The following is a 16603-nucleotide window of genomic DNA, read 5'->3' as shown; positions in this document are numbered from 1 at the left end:
GACGCAACGTCCCAGAGCGTCGGTATCCGACGCCGGTGGTGAGACGGACATTAGAACGACTTGTGAACTACTTAACCTTCCCCTAACCTTAAGGTCACAGTTACTGACCTTAAGGTTAGGAATGGGGTGAGGGGAAGGTTAAATAGTCGAATAATGTCCGTGTGACCGCGGGCGTCAAACACTGACGCCAGCGGAGCCGCGTGTCCCTGATCATCGTCTACTGACGCGCTGGGGCATCTCGAATCATCATATATTGAGGCTTGGTCACACTCGTCATATTTTGACTCTTTGGGTGTGAGAATGTGTTGGGTCTGGAGTTAGTTTTGTACTCTCGTTTTAGGAATCATCTTGTTCCAGACATTCCCCAACTGCTTCCACGGCTTCAACTCTGGGTATACACGTGAAGAGTGACATGCCATCAAACGATACAATGTTTTCACCTGGAGCCAGTTTGAGATCTTGAACTTCCTTGCAAAGGTCCACAGTTGAAAGATTTAATACCACCACTGCTGAGAACATAACCCCACCCCCACACTCTCGAGCATGTTCCTGCGGGGGTGGGGTGGGGTGGAGGGTGGGGGGTGGGGTCTTTACTGAATATACAACACATTCTCATTCCCAGCGCGTCAAAAACAAAGGCTTGGTCAGCCACCCTCCACGTCAGACCCCTGACGCCAAAAGTGCCCTTTTTCGTTACTTATGTGTGAAAAGGGGTTTTTCCCTTTTGCAACTGCAGATCCCAGTGCAGCGTAAAACTGACATGATGAGATATCCGCTGATGCGGCACAGAACCAGCTCGTTTAACCGCACCTAAACCTTAACGTTTCACTATTTATAACCTTCCCCTCTCCCTCATCCTAACCTTAACCCTCTTGCTACCTAAAACGTTACTCTCACTGTGATCAAGCGTTTGTTTCCCATGCATTCTGACTGTGAATTTTCGTATTTGCCGCCCAAGGGGAACGTTAGAAAATACCATCTGGCGAGGGGGAGGTTACAAATACCCTCTACTTTTAACCTCCACCATGGTAGTTGAAACACTGCCTTAGTGCCTGCTTCAATTAAACACAACCTTTCAGTTTGAAGAGCAGTCATTCTGCTGCCTCGGCAGTGGGGTGTGTGTGGCAGAGCAGAGAGTTAGCAGGTGTAATTGATTGATTCATGCACCATTTTTTGATGGTTTCCTCCTGTTGTTGTGGCATTGCTGCTGCTGTACTTCCTAAAAGTTAAACATCGAGAACTGGAACAACTGCTGCCTCATTCATTCTGAGTAAAAAGCCACAACTTAGAACCATTTTAACCTTACCTTTTTCATTACTATGAGATGTTAAACACGTATTTTGAGAAACTTTCTTTTAACAAGACTTTTGCATGTTGCTATTGTGACTATTCTTTTTCAAACAACAAATCTGCAAATCAAGCTAGTTTTTAAATCATTAGGCCACATCTACCTGAAACCAGAACCTGGATTACCAGAGTAAATGAGAGAGCACCGATTTCTATGTCCACTATGTTCTTGTGTGGCCTGCATCTTCAGATGGTGTTCTTTCTTTTGGGACTTTGGGTAGTTTGTCAAAAATTTGAAGTAGTAGCAGCCGGCTGTTTGTCTTTTTCTGATATTATTGACCCTCTCACACCAGTGGCCTAATGCAAAAAGTACGAGCATTTAAATAGTGGCGGACCCAGGGAAGTGTGGTAATTCGGTGAGGCAGTCAACTCAACTGAATGGTCCAAAGTTGGCTTTGGATCGAGCCGTGTTATTGGCTGAGGTTTTCAGAAAAACGCGAGAAAACCCCTTTCTTAAATGTTTTGTTTGTTTATTTATTATCCACAATATATGTATAGCTATAGTATGTTAGAAAGTTGCTAAGAGGCCTGAAAAAATGTTTTAAGCTAATTATTTTCCCAGATTTGCCGTTGTAGCGACACCGGTGGACAGCGAGGAGGACGACTTACCTCTAGATCTTAACACTTTCGGTTCCGTAAACGTTGTAGCCTTCTCTGTATGTGGCAAAGTTCTGGGTGTTGGTCGGGGGAGCCGGCTTAAAATTCTGGGCATTCTTGGCCAATTTCAGCCTTTTGGTTTCTTGTCGTGATTTATAACAGAACTCTATCAGAGCCACCATCATGGCCAGCCCCAGCCCTCCAACCAGAATATAGAAGACACCCGCCACATTGCTTAGGCTGAGAGCACTTGTCTTGTCCTGGGGGGAAGTGAAGAGCAGATATAAGAGAGCTGCAGTGGAAAAACAACAACAGAATAAAACTACCCTCACACTGTTGCCTTACATAAAACTGCTTTATTTGCAACAATATAGGTAACAACTGGAATAAACAAATAGAAGAAGGTATTTAGACTATATTTAAAAAAACATTTTCAAACTTATAAGAAACTTAATGACTTCCATGTTCAAACCATTCTCCTCTAAGGAGAACAGATCCAGTTATTTTGCTCTATTTTCTGGTGAATGCAGAATTTTTCCTGTGCTAACGTAAAAATATGGAAAATGGCTTCTGCTCTTAACTGTATGAGGAAGCCGGTCAGTATCGCATAGGTCAACAGCACTTAAAAATCCCTGTCTTTTCAATTGTCTTAGCGACATGTACGTATAACTCTCATGGCAACATTGTCATACAGTACAGTCAAGTTTATATTACCAGTGAAAGTTCAGTTAAAGGTAAAAAACACTTTAAATCAAGCCATTTTGCTGCTGCTTACCTACCAAATGCAATCATTAAAAATTTGTTCATTAGAGTTTTACTATTTGCAGTTTAACCCTATGAGTGATCGAGCTGCACTCGTTTGTAATCAGAGCTTGTTCTGGGTTTGTATCTCAAAGGGTTAGAAAGTGGGTTTATTACATTCATCGACTTCTTGTATTGTGGAAACAAAGCCTCTAAGCCTCCTCTGTGAGCAACCGCGAGACATTAGGAGGACACCCTACGGTGCTCTCGCTGCTCGGGGAAGTAGAATTTGTGTTACTCATCACAATAAGAGGGCTTGCTTGTTCATCACACCACAGGAGGCCGAAGAATCTAACAGAGACATCTCAGTGCAAACTAGTAAGAACACAAATCAATCAAATTTTCATTAACAGTTTAGTAAATAGAAACAGCAGCAAAATGGTCAAAGTATCATGAATGTCAAAAATGGAAATGAGCAAAAACAGCATTTATCAACAAAAAGTTAACTGCTGTGATATTAGTAAACCTAAAAGGCACTGAATCAGTGTCCCCTGCAGAGTTATCATTACACAAAAGTGTTTGTAGTTTTTAAATAGCTTAAAAAAATGTTTCAGCTCTATTGAGAGAAAAAAAAAGTGTGCATGGGGATGCAGTGCCATCAGCCAAAACTGTGTTACAGTTTGTGGCAGGAAATCTGAAACGTTACTAAAAAAATAGAACAAAAACAGTCATGTGTATGAAAATGAACAAATGAACAAAAGATAAATAAAGCATATTATAGATGTCAGATAAATTTTTCTTGCATATGAACAGTACGTCAAAATGCAATTTTGGAATCAGTACAAAAGACCTGCAGCGACTGACCTTACTTCCAGAGTCCTTGGTTCCACATTCACCCTTATCGTACCACCATTTGTTTTTCAGCTTGTCTAAGATGCCTTGTTCACTGAGTTTCAATACTGCAAGGTTTACAGGAGTTCTTCACGTGGGAAATAACATAAATAACATTATATTATGTTATTTTATGTTATTCAACTTTAAAACTACATTCTTTACAAAGCGATAGAGCAGGACACCTGGCCGTGTCAACATCACAAAGAGCACAAGCATTCTACCTACTGTCTAAATAACCCCTAGTCTAAAGCCAGGGCCTACTCGTATCGCTTTGAGTAATCGGCAGATGCTGTTAACGGGGCGACAAGCAGGTACTGAGAGTACAATCTGCAAGTCTTTGACCATCAATGAGACCAAGGTGCATTGATTTAGGAGCTGGTAACAGAGGCTTGCAGCAGAAGTTTATCAGCTTTGTTTCACCAGACAGAAACAATGGAGCAGTGTGTTTTAAACCTTTTTCTGTAATGCAGTAATCTAATCCGGTAGTGTTTGATGATTATTAGGCCAAAACAACAAACGACAAAACACAGTAACCCCTCTAGTGGCTGGCTGCAGTCCTGTGTTTAAGCCCTGCCCCGTGAACAAAAGGGACATTTGCCTGGTTTTAAAGTGTAAGCTACATCTTCTGTAGTTTACTTTTCCTGGTTGTGGATTGATGTGATTTTACCATACAGTTGTTTGACTGTCTTTGTTCATAGATGTAATTAGTTATTTATTTATGAAACACCATGATTAGGTGTGGGTCAGTAGAGGCAGGACATTCTTTCCCTAAATATCATGGCTTCACCGAAATGCATTGTCCATACTTCTCTACAGTTGTTGGAGACAAATAACACTTTCAGGATCAATAAGCTGCACAAATCCCTTACGTAACTTAAACAAAGTTGTATAAGCCAATCAAAACAGAATAAGCGTGTCCTAGCCTGCAGGGTGAACTTTAGCCCCGCTCAGTCTGTCGCTGTCGTGTCCTTGGGCAAGACACTTAACCCACGTTGCCTGCTGGTGGTGGTCGGAGGGACCGGTGACGCCAGTGCTCGGCAGCCTCGTCTCTGCCAGTGCGCCCCAGGGCAGCTGTGGCTACCATGTAGCACATCACCACCAGGGAGTGAATGGGTGAATGACTGATTGTGTTGTAAAGCACCCTGGGGGGTTTCCAGGACTCTAGAAGGCGCTATATCAAATACAGACCGTTTACCATTGTACTAAATTATTTTGGGAAAAAAGTGAAAATCAATGTTAAACCTGATTAAAGACAACAGTGTGGAGTCGAGGTATGACTGAGTCACATTTGTAATTGAGTTCAATCGCTCAGTAGAGTGAAACGCAAATTGGAAGCGAACAAAAAGAGTATGTTGATAAATGAGTGACCTGACTGCTCCCTGGAAACAATGTGTCCCGGGGGATCCACGTGCCGCATAATGCACTAAGAGAAGATTACACACTGTATACCTCATAGCCAATCTGGAGAAACGGTCTGTGAAGACCCGACCATTGTCTCGACTTGGAGAGACATTGATTAACAATGCAATTACCCGGCAACATGCTCTGTGTCTGAAAGTCAATGCGGGCTGCGCTGTGTTGTGCCTGAGGCCACGAAAGATCTGTGTGTTTCTGATGTGTGTGAGTCGATGTGCATGCTGCTGCTGTGTGGAAGGAATTGTGTGCATCTCCTGACGTCTGTTGGAACATGGACTTGAACACATTGCAGAGCCAAGTGATTCTCTGTTTAAAGCACGGCGCTTCAGGCTGCTTTAGCACCTTTCTACGAATATCTGGGGAGCCCAGTCAGTCCAGGAAACAGACAGACCTCGCCGGGGTGAAAATACTTCCGATTGCTCCGAGTAGCTTCTAAAGCTCAGGGACCACTACACACTGCAAGCTAGCAAAGCATTATAATTAGGTTTGTTGGCATAAAAAGACATTTTTGAGAGATTATTAAACATGTTCCTTATTCAACTTCCTTTGGTGAAACCAATTTAGAATTTAATGGCTGCCTGTTAGAATAGAATAGAATAGCCTTTTATTGTCATTATACAAAGTACAACGAAATTGGAGTGCCACTCCCACTGGTGATTGGCGATTGCCCTGGGAAAGAAGCTATCCCTGAATCTGTTTGTCCGAGTTTTGTGTGGCCTGTTAGGGTAAAAAACTAACGTGTGGGGAAATGTCATGTGGGATTTTTCCTAAAGTAGTCTAACACAAGAAAAAAATCCTAAATACTAGCTCAAAAGTGGAACTGAGTGCTCAGCGGAGCTCTGGTCAGTCTGACACATTTTATTTCAGTTTCTACCAAATATAAAAAATAAAATACAAAAATCCTAAAATGATGCTTTTAAAATGTCACTATTTCTTTAAAGTAACCACTAAGTCAACTTTTTTCTGATAAGCTGCATAACTGAAAGTCTAATGGAGCTGTAGACATGTGCAGTCATTGTTTAGGCATTGTATTGCATCTTATTTGGAATATGATTATTCAGCATAAACCCATCCTAATTGTGCCCTTTTCAGGTTAAAACTCAGCAATAGGAACTTGACTCAGCCATTGCTAATGGCTGAGAGGTACCCTTGTGACGTTGCTGGTACCGTATTACGTGGCTGCGCTGCTCTGCTCTGCCTCCAGCCGGCTTGGCCATTCACAAGGCAGTACAAAACGATGCTGTTCTGATCCACCTGGCTCTTAGAAAAAATGTCCTACTAGGCTCCTTCTTTTCCTCTCGTACACAAGGTGTACATAAATCCTACAGCATGTTTCTCTGCTCCTCCTACTGAGTGGTGTGTCTGTGTGTGTGCTTGTTACCGGCTCGCTTCTCTGATGGTGACACTCACAGCCTCAGAGCTGCTCTCGCAAATTCGCCGGGCAACGCCTCCGTTTGGCACATTCTTTCAAAAATGAAGTGTTTATCGTGATTTACTTATTTTGCAGAACATCACTTAAGGAAATCCTCACTATATTCCTCTAAGTTAACAGAATTTTTACAGTCTTAAAGTCAATCAGCCAATTGTTTCTGTTAAAGAAATGCTTTAGACAGAAAGGCTACTGCACACGTGCAGACTTGCTGTCTTCTTTTTTGCTAAAAGATAGAAACCAAAAACTATTTATGTGTGCGTGAACACTTCCTTTGTTCTTTCCCGTTAGTGTTTAACTTCGGCCATTTCGCCTTCTCTGAAATCCTCGGAAAGAAAAATTGAGATGTTTTGGTTGACTTGTCCCATCAGAACTGTAATGGCACTGTCGGACCTTGCAGCTTGTCAGTAATGCAGCCAGTTATGTACCTGAAAGCATCCTTCACCATTAAACTGACCTGCACTGTAAGGGCATACTGCCTTTTCCTTGCTCTGTGAAAAATAGAAATAGGTCATAACGTAGGTGGCATCAGTTCTCATGGCTGAGAGACGCAAGCACCCACTGGCTGCTGTTGTGAAATATTCATCAGTCACTACAACCACAGAAAAGATGGAGATGGTCCAAAGGGTCACAGAGCAGTGACTGATGAGGCGGAGCTGAGAGTGCACATAGTGGAATCGCAGCAGGTTCATCAGGTCACACATTTATCTAGCATGGATCACATTTCTTTAAGCTATTTCGTCCCATCCAGATGCTTACCAGGTTATGAGCAGCCAGCCTGATAGTTCTTGTTTTGTTGTCATTAAGGAGAATAGTGTCTTATGCCCAAAGGCTTTAAACCTTACATGTGGATGCAAAGCAGCAGCGCAGTAAAGTACTGCAAAGCCACATGTCACATGATTAACAAGCCTTACTTGATGCACGATGTTTCCCTTAATTAGGTGTGACTCTATCAGCTGTTTCATATTATGTTTATTTTTTAGACAGAACCCAAAGGAAGTCCTGCCCAGCATTTCTGTGACGGGGAGTTAACAAACGTCACTTCTTCACAGATGCAGGGAAGCCATGTTCAAGAACCAAACCTTCATTCCCGACTATTCCCAAACTTAGACACCTCTCCCTCTTTGCTTTCCAAAAACTGTGTTTCTGCTGGTTAAACAAAGGCGTCTTCCTTTGATCTGAGCTGTGAAACCATCTGTTCAGACTACCGGTGGGCCTGGGGGATCTGCCTGGATGTGGCAGCAGTTTGAATCGCTGTAGTTGGGTTGGTGTTAACAGCCTTGCCGATTACTCTGCACTATGGTACCCGATTTTGGTGACATCGAGGCTGACCTTGGAGTCACCTCCCCCGCTGCCGCACTCTCCCTTGTCGTACCACCATTTGTTTTTCAATTTGTCCAAGAGGCCTTGCTCATTCAGTTTTAAAACTGCCAGGTTAACAGCATTTCTTGAAACGATAAAACATAACTTGTAAGAAAATGCACAGGTGCACGAGAAATCTACTGCAAAGTAATAATCGCACTAAGCATCATATTATTGGGAACTGGTAGTGAGACTACCATTGTCGAAGCAGAGCTCACTTGTCTGTTAATCAGAACGGTCTAGGAAAGGACAAATTGTTCAAGAATTTAAGGAATATGGAGAGATAAGAAAGGCTCATATAAGGCAGAGACAGTGTTAAATCTTGGAAAAAGGTGGCATGAAGGGTTACGTTTAGAACCGAAGTGTGCGGGATGGGGACACTTGTCATTGAGAAGAAAAGTAACAGCAACAAACATCATGCAATTAACATTCGTCACAAGTGACAGCGCAGCTTTTAAAGGGCTAAATTGAAAACCCATCGAACTGTTAAATTAAAAATGACAACACAACAGTCAGGTAGGACAGCACACGGGACAGAAGGAGAGAGAAAAGCAGCAGCAAGACACATTAATATGAAATAGTAGTTAGCTTTAACCTTACTCTCTGAGTTTGAGCTCTCTATTATAAAAACAGCAGATTATACATTTACAGAGATTAGCATTAAATAACCTTTGCATCCAAGTTCATTTAAATTGCTTTACTACCGTTACCTCTGTATCCATAAAAAACTAGAAGAGAATGACAAGAGGGGGACATCAGGGTAGGTGGAATACTATAACAACATGGGGGCTATTGTTATATTATCCCACCCACCTTAATGCAGAGCCTTTGGGCGTCGCCACACCGTAGCCTTTCGAGTCGAGGTTCCCTCCGACTTTCATGGTGTCGCAGGGCTTCCGCTGCTCGATGTACTCGTTCATGGTTGATTCAAGCAGGAAGGCAAACTTGCCCTTTGACTTCCGCACCCGGGCAACGCCATCAGGAGTGGTCTTAACAAACACAGAGGGCTCGGCAGATTTCATGTAGGACCACATCTTCTCATACACTGCTATTTTGGATCGCTGTGTGAAGGAGAAAGAGAAAATTACTTTAGAAAATCTCAAAATCCAAACCCGTGGGATGGATTTTGTAGGATTTCTGTGCTTAATGATCACCCGATTTAAAGTAACTTGGTGAAGTATTTAGAGACATCTAGAAAAGTATCTGTGATATCTTTAAATACTTCCAGGACAAAATGATGGTTCAACTTCACCGTGATCATGAGGTACAAGAATTTACAATATCCATCACTCTTCAACAGTAATTCACCGACATGTGGCAAAAGCGTGTGAATGAGGCTCACATCAGTTCCATCAAGTTGCAATGCCATAAAATTTAGTTGTTTTTTTTTTGGGGGGGGGGGGATCAGGCGTTTGACAAATCCTTAATAATTCAACAGACAGTAGATTGCAGGAAACAATCTTTATTTTGTAAAGCTTTGATTAAACCTGCATCACATGGTATGAATTACACCTTTGGTTCATGGTTCCAGTTTAACTTGTAAAACTAATCATTTCACTTCAGTGCTCAATAAAATATCTCAGTGGAAACTCAGAGGAGCTGTGCTCAAGGAAAAGCGAAGAACAACAAAGCAGCTCGTGACAAAGTGACAAGGCAAACAAGTGCTTCTCTGGTGAACGCCTGGGGTCAGGTTTAGCAAGACCGTAAAATCCAGAGAAATCTGGACACGGTCTATAATAAGCATCAATTAAATCACTCACTGCAGATGAACTGATTTTGGCATCTCACACATGGTGGAGTGACCTTGGTCTATCCACTATATTTAGTTAACTTTACAGAAAATCAGTATATATATATGTATATATATATATATATATATATATATATATATATATATATATATATATATATATATATATATATATATATATATATATATATATATAATTACAATGAACATTGACCCATAACCTAAAAATGCTTTAGTGAACCAGATGCTTATAATATATATGCTTATAATATATATATATATATATATATATATATATATATATATATATATATATATATATATATATATAATTACAATGAACATTGACCCATAACCTAAAAATGCTTTAGTGAACCAGATGCTTATAATATAGATGCTTATAATATATATATATATATATATATATATATATATATATATATATATATATATATATATATATAAATATATATATATATATATATATATATATATATATATATATATATATAAATTACAATGAACATTGACCCATAACCTAAAAATGCTTTAGTGAACCAGATGCTTATAATATATATGCTTATAATATATATGTATATATATATATATATATATATATATATATATATATATATATATATATATATATATATATATATATATATATAATTACAATGAACATTGACCCATAACCTAAAAATGCTTTAGTGAACCAGATGCTTATAATATATATGTATGTATATATATATATATATATATATATATATATAAATTACAATGAACATTGACCCATAACCTAAAAATGCTTTAGTGAACCAGATGCTTATAATATATATGTATGTATATATATATATATATATATATATATATATATATATATATATATATATATATATATATATATATATATATATATATATATATATATAATTACAATGAACATTGACCCATAACCTAAAAATGCTTTAGTGAACCAGATGCTTATAATATATATGTATGTATATATATATATATATATATATATATATATATATATATATATATATATATATATATATATATATAGAAATTACAATGAACATTGACCCATAACCTAAAAATGCTTTAGTGAACCAGATGCTTATTATATATATATATATATATATATATATATATATATATATATATATATATATATATATATATATAAATTACAATGAACATTGACCCATAACCTAAAAATGCTTTAGTGAACCAGATGCTTATAATATATATATATATATATATATATATATATATATATATATATATATATATATATATATATATATATATATATATATATAAATTACAATGAACATTGACCCATAACCTAAAAATGCTTTAGTGAACCAGATGCTTATAATATATATGTATGTATATATATATATATATATATATAGAAATTACAATGAACATTGACCCATAACCTAAAAATGCTTTAGTGAACCAGATGCTTATAATATATATATATATATATATATATATATATATAGAAATTACAATGAACATTGACCCATAACCTAAAAATGCTTTAGTGAACCAGATGCTTATAATATATATATATATATATATATATATATATATATATATATATAAATTACAATGAACATTGACCCATAACCTAAAAATGCTTTAGTGATCCAGATGCTTATAAAACCAGTCACCCCCCAAAACCCAAAAACTGTTTCAAGTGCCAACAGCTCTCATTCGTGTCTTTTCAGATTTCAGTGTTACAAAGCCAAGAGGGGGAGCAAAACTATTTAAATAAATACAATTATGAATTAAATAAAAGATACATTTCTAGACTGATAGACACAGCCTAGAAAATGACTAAAACTGGGTTAAGAGGTGTTCAATGCGTTGTTAAAACCGGAAGGATGGTGGGGACCCATCGTTTTCGAGGAAGAAATGTGGCCAGATAAAAATCAAACCTGAATGATCGTAACTGGCAATAACTTAAACGTTTGGTGAAATCAAATCAAAAGAAAAACGACGGTAGAAGTCAGGGCTATGTTTAATAGTGAAAGTAAGAGTAGTTCCACATGCACAATGGGAAGGGATCTCAAGTGATTGGGACTAAACAGCTAAGAAAGCCACTAATCAGTGAGACAAACCAGAGTGAATGGCTTTCATTTGCTATGGAGCATAAAGATTGGACTCTGGCATGGACGTATTCCATGATGACAATGCCAGGATTCATCAGGCTCTAATAGTGAAAGAGTGGTTCAGCGAGCATGAAACATCATTTTCACACACCGACTGGCCACCACAGAGTCCAGACCTTAACCCCATTGAGAATATTTGGGATGTGATGGAGAGGGCTTTGTGCAGTGGTCAGACTCTACCATCAGCAATTTCAAAATCCTGGTTCTGGTCTTTAGGGCCTTACATGGACAAGCACCATCTTCTTCTCAGTCCCTACACCCCCAGTAGGCCCCCTGGGGTCCAGTGACCAAAGCCTACTGGTTGTGCAGTAGCCAATCCACCAGGAAAAGTCCTAGTGCCACTGATGGCTAGTTTGCTGCTGGCTGTGTGTTTCCAAAGCTGCTTTATTTTTCTTCTTGGCCCATGATGCTTTGCTGCAGATCTAGGGTTACATCATGGGCAGAATTCACACGGGTGGAGGCGGGATTTCATATACTAGCGTCTGATTTCTGGTCTCAAGAAAATAAAAAGAGGAGGAGACAGAAAAATAAAAATATTCAGAAGTCCCCATATTACCTACGGTCATATTTTAATCACACATGGGCCCGTCCTTGCTCTGAAAGCTTTAAATAGCATGATACAGAACCTTTAATGAAAAGTTTGAAACTCGTGGTGTAAACGTTTTCCCAGCTGTACAGGTGCTGGCCAGTAAATTAGAATATCATCAAAAGGTTGAAAATATTTCAGTAATTCCATTCAAAACGTGAAACTTGTACATTATATTCATGCAATGCACACAGACCAATGTATTTCCGATGTTTATTACGTTTAATTTTGATATTTATAGGTGACAACTAATGAAAACTCCAAATTTGGTATCTCAAAAAATTAGAATATTCTAAAGGCCAATGAAAAAATGTTTGTTTCTCTAATGTTGGCCAACTGAAAAGAATGAACATGAAAAGAATGTGCATGTATAGCACTCAATACTTAGTCGGGGCTCCTTTTGCCTCAATAACTGCAGTAATGCGGCGTGGCATGGACTCGATCAGTCTGTGGCACTGCTCAGGTGTTATGAGAGCCCAGGTTGCTCTGATAGTCGTCTTCAGCTCCTCTGCATTGTTGGGTCTAGCGTATTGCATCCTCCGCTTCACAATACCCCATAGATTTTCTATGGGGTTAAGGTCAGGCGAGTTTGCTGGCCAATCAAGGACAGGGATACCATGGTCCTTGAACCAGGTGCTGGTGGTTTTGGCACTGTGTGCAGGTGCCAAGTCCTGTTGAAAGGTGAAGTCTGCATCCCCATAAAGTTGGTCAGCAGCAGGAAGCATGAAGTGCTCTAAAACTTCCTGGTAGACGGCTGCATTGACCCTGGACCTCAGGAAACAGAGTGGGCCAACACCGGCAGATGACATGGCACCCCACACCATCACTGACGGTGGAAACTTTACACTGGACCTCATGCAACGTGGATTCTGTGCTTCTCCGCTCTTCCTCCAGACTCTGGGTCCTTGATTTCCAAAGGAAATGCAGAACTTGCTTTCATCAGAAAACATAACTTTGGACCACTCAGCATCAGTCCAGTCCTTTTTGTCCTTGGCCCAGGCGAGACGCTTCTTGCGCTGTTTCATGTTCAAGAGTGGCTTGACACACGGAATGCGACACCTGAATCCCATGTCTTCTCCTCGTGGTGGTTCTTGAAGCGCTGACTCCAGCTGCAGTCCACTCTTTGTGGATCTCCCCCACATTTTTGAATGGGTTTGTCGTCACAATTCTCTGCAGGGTGCGGTTATCCCTAGAGCTTGTACACTTTTTTCTACCACATTTTTTCCGTCCCTTCGCCTGTCTGTTAATGTGCTTGGACACAGAGCTCTGCGAACAGCCAGCTTCTTTAGCAATCACCTTTTGTGTCTTGCCCTCCTTGTGCAAGGTGTCAATGATTGTCTTTTGGACAGCTGTTAAGTCAGAAGTCTTCCCCATGATTGTGGTGCCTTCAAAACAAGACTGAGGGACCTTTTAAAGGCCTTTGCAGGTGTTTTGAGTAAATCAGCTGATTAGAGTGGCAGCAGGTGTCTTCTATATTCAGCCTTTTCAGAATATTCTAATTTTTTGAGATACCAAATTTGGAGTTTTCATTAGTTGTCACTTATGAATATCAAATTTAAATGTAATGAACATTGGAAATACATTGGTCTGTGTGCATTGCATGAATATAATGTACAAGTTTCACGTTTTGAATGGAATTACTGAAATATTTTCAACCTTTTGATGATATTCTAATTTACTGGCCAGCACCTGTAAAGTGTTTCTGTGATTGAAGCCTTGAGCTCCAGAGCACTGCTGCCTCCTGACAGCCAACTCAGAAATCAATTTTTTCCCATCAATAAAATGAACAAACATTAAAGCGGTCTGGTGATTTAGTGGCTTGTTCAAAAATATCAGCTAAGGCCTCGTGTTTCTTCTCGTCTCTGTAGATTGATCACATCCTCATTTTTAGAGTAACACTATGTTCAGAACAGGCTGATTGTCACTCCAGCCTTCCTGAGCATTGGAAAACCTCTGGTTAATGTTTTGGGAACTTTGTCTGAAACGTTTGATTTGTTTTTGAATGCCAAAGCTCAAAACTGAATTGAAAATAATAAAACCAAATAGGGGTGGTCATGCTAAATGGGGAGAGTGGTTCACCCAAATCAGAAGATAAGCTGCTCAGTCTTAGGTACGAGTGTCGAATTATCCTTGGGCAAGCTCCTGAACAGTGTGTCCCCCTTCTGTTACACAAATGGCTGCCCATTGCAATGGGTCAAAGGCAGAGGAGAATATACAGCATCCGTTTAATTTATTCATATTTATGGGGGCGACGGTGGCACAGGAGTTGTGTGCTCGCCCCGTAATCGGAAGGTTGCAGGTTCGAGCTCCGCTCAGTCTGTCGCTGTCGTGTCCTTGTGCAAGACACTTAACCCACGTTGCCTGCTGGTGGTGGTCGGAGGGACCGGTGGCGCCAGTGCTCGGCAGCCTCGCCTCTGTCAGTGCGCCCCAGGGCAGCTGTGGCTACATTGTAGCTCATCCTCACCAGGGTGTGAATGGGTGAATGACTGATTGTGTTGTGAAGCGCCTTGAGGGGTTCCAGGACTCTAGAAGGCGCTATATCAAATACAGGCCATTTACCATTTTATTTTATTTTTAATAATCATTATCTTTATGTTTTGCTGGATTGAATGACTGCTTCAATTCAAATTTGAAAGAAGAAAGAAAGAAAATCATTGTTTATATAGCGCCTCTCAAGACAAAAAAATCCCACACAAAATCCCGACACACTTCATAAAAAAATTATTTAAAAAACGATTAAAGAAATTGTTAAAATTAGAAGAAAAATGTATGGAAAGGGAAAGAAAAAAATGAATAGGAAAGAGAGAAGTCAGTGGATCCTGGGAAAGGCGGAATGAGAGCAGAATAAGGAGAGGGTGACGAAGGTCACTTAAAAGCCTGAACTGATAAAAATCAAGAGGCGCTTCACATAAACAAAAAACAGTTAAAGTATCAAAAATGATTTCAAAACATGATTACAAATATGTTTAAAATAAAAAAATATTTGTGATAAAAATAATAATCATTATGTAAGGAAAGGGAGAGAGAAAATGAAAAGGAGCGAGGGTAATCAGTGGATCGCAGGAAAGGCGCAATAAGTAGAAAGAGCAGAATAAGGGTGGTGATGAAAGCCAGCTTGAACAGGTGAGTTTCAGCTGCTTCTTAAAGGAGTCCACTGAGTCCACTGATCTCAGGCTCAGGGGGAGAGAGTTCCAGAGTCTGGGGGCCACAGCAGCAAATGATCTGTCACCTTTGGTCTTTAGCCTGGTGCTGCACAACCAGTAGGCTTTGATCACTGGACCTCAGGGACCTGCTGGGGGTGTAAGGACTAAGAAGATCACCAATGTAAGATGGTGCTTGTCCATGTAAGGCCCTAAAGATCAGATCCAGGATCTTGAAATGAACCCTGAAGTTGACTGGCAACCAGTGAAGCTGGAGGAGAAGCGGGGTGATGTGGGTGTGTTTGGAGGACTTGGTCAGAAGCCGAGCACAGTCATTCTGAACCACCTGTAGACGGTTCAGGGAGGTTCTGCTCAGACACGTGAAAAGAGAGTTACAGTAGTCTAAGCGTGAGGAGATGAAGGAGTGGAGAACACATTTGTGAGATTCAAGAACACTGAGGTCGTGTGATGACACAGGAAAACGTTTTTTTTTTTTCAAAATTGTGTTTCGATTAAATCAGTGTGAAGCTTTTCATTTGCAGCTGAAGGAAAAAGCAGCGTTGTAATAACTGAGCTCTGTTTCTCTCTGTGTCCAAACATGCTGATTATTCTCTGTGCCTTGAATTACTAACAAGTCCCTTCAACATGATCACATCTGTCTCTAATGCATTTCCATTAATAAACAAAAGCATTAACCTTGGCCTAACCAAAGTACTTTACCGCTTTTATGCACTCATAAACAATTTGTTTGCAGGCATCTGCCACAGCACATGGAGCCACAGGTGAGGTCAGGACGAGACGTTACACAAATACAAATGAAGTAGATGCATAAAAATCAGCAGGATGAACGCTCTCTACACAAACAAACAAACAAACAGGTTAAAGGCAGAGGAACAGCCATTCTGTTTCATGAAGGGAACCAGAGTCAGAGATAGATGTCATGATTTTAGTATTTTACTGTGTCAGACATCATAGAAACAACAAGGCTTTGGAGGACATTTCCCCAAGGACGAGGGGCTCATCTTCTCAGCAGCGAGGAAGCTTCAGACGTCTCCTCAAATATAGAAAAATAACAAATCCAAGCATCGATTAGTGGCGACGGCGCACGCCTGCCTCGGTGCTTTATGAAGTCAATTTGTCAATATCAGAGCAGGG

General features: G+C 39.9%; 1 protein-coding gene across 4 annotated transcripts in view; it reads right to left on the bottom strand.

Moving 5' to 3' along the window:
- Positions 1–16603, bottom strand: part of LOC107394330 (glutamate receptor 3) — a 176476-nt gene that overhangs the window by 6309 nt on the left and 153564 nt on the right. The window contains exons 13-16 of one of the 4 annotated variants that reach the window (XR_001574010.3): positions 8600–8847; positions 7757–7871; positions 3550–3664; positions 2068–2204 (exon numbers count right to left, since the gene is read on the bottom strand). Coding sequence is in view for 3 of the 4 variants with exons in the window: in XM_015973347.3 (XP_015828833.3) it covers positions 1959–2204; positions 7757–7871; positions 8600–8847 (609 nt within the window). In the remaining variant the exon portion in view is untranslated. Of the gene's footprint in view, positions 1–1956; positions 2205–3489; positions 3665–7756; positions 7872–8599; positions 8848–16603 lie in introns of those variants that run through there. The other 3 variants (XM_015973347.3, XM_015973280.3, XM_015973416.3) reach the window with 3 other exon arrangements.

The sequence above is a fragment of the Nothobranchius furzeri genome, chromosome 1, assembly GCF_043380555.1.
Source record: "Nothobranchius furzeri strain GRZ-AD chromosome 1, NfurGRZ-RIMD1, whole genome shotgun sequence".
Classification (NCBI taxonomy): domain Eukaryota; kingdom Metazoa; phylum Chordata; class Actinopteri; order Cyprinodontiformes; family Nothobranchiidae; genus Nothobranchius; species Nothobranchius furzeri.
This window is presented reverse-complemented; position numbering and strand designations above follow the sequence as displayed.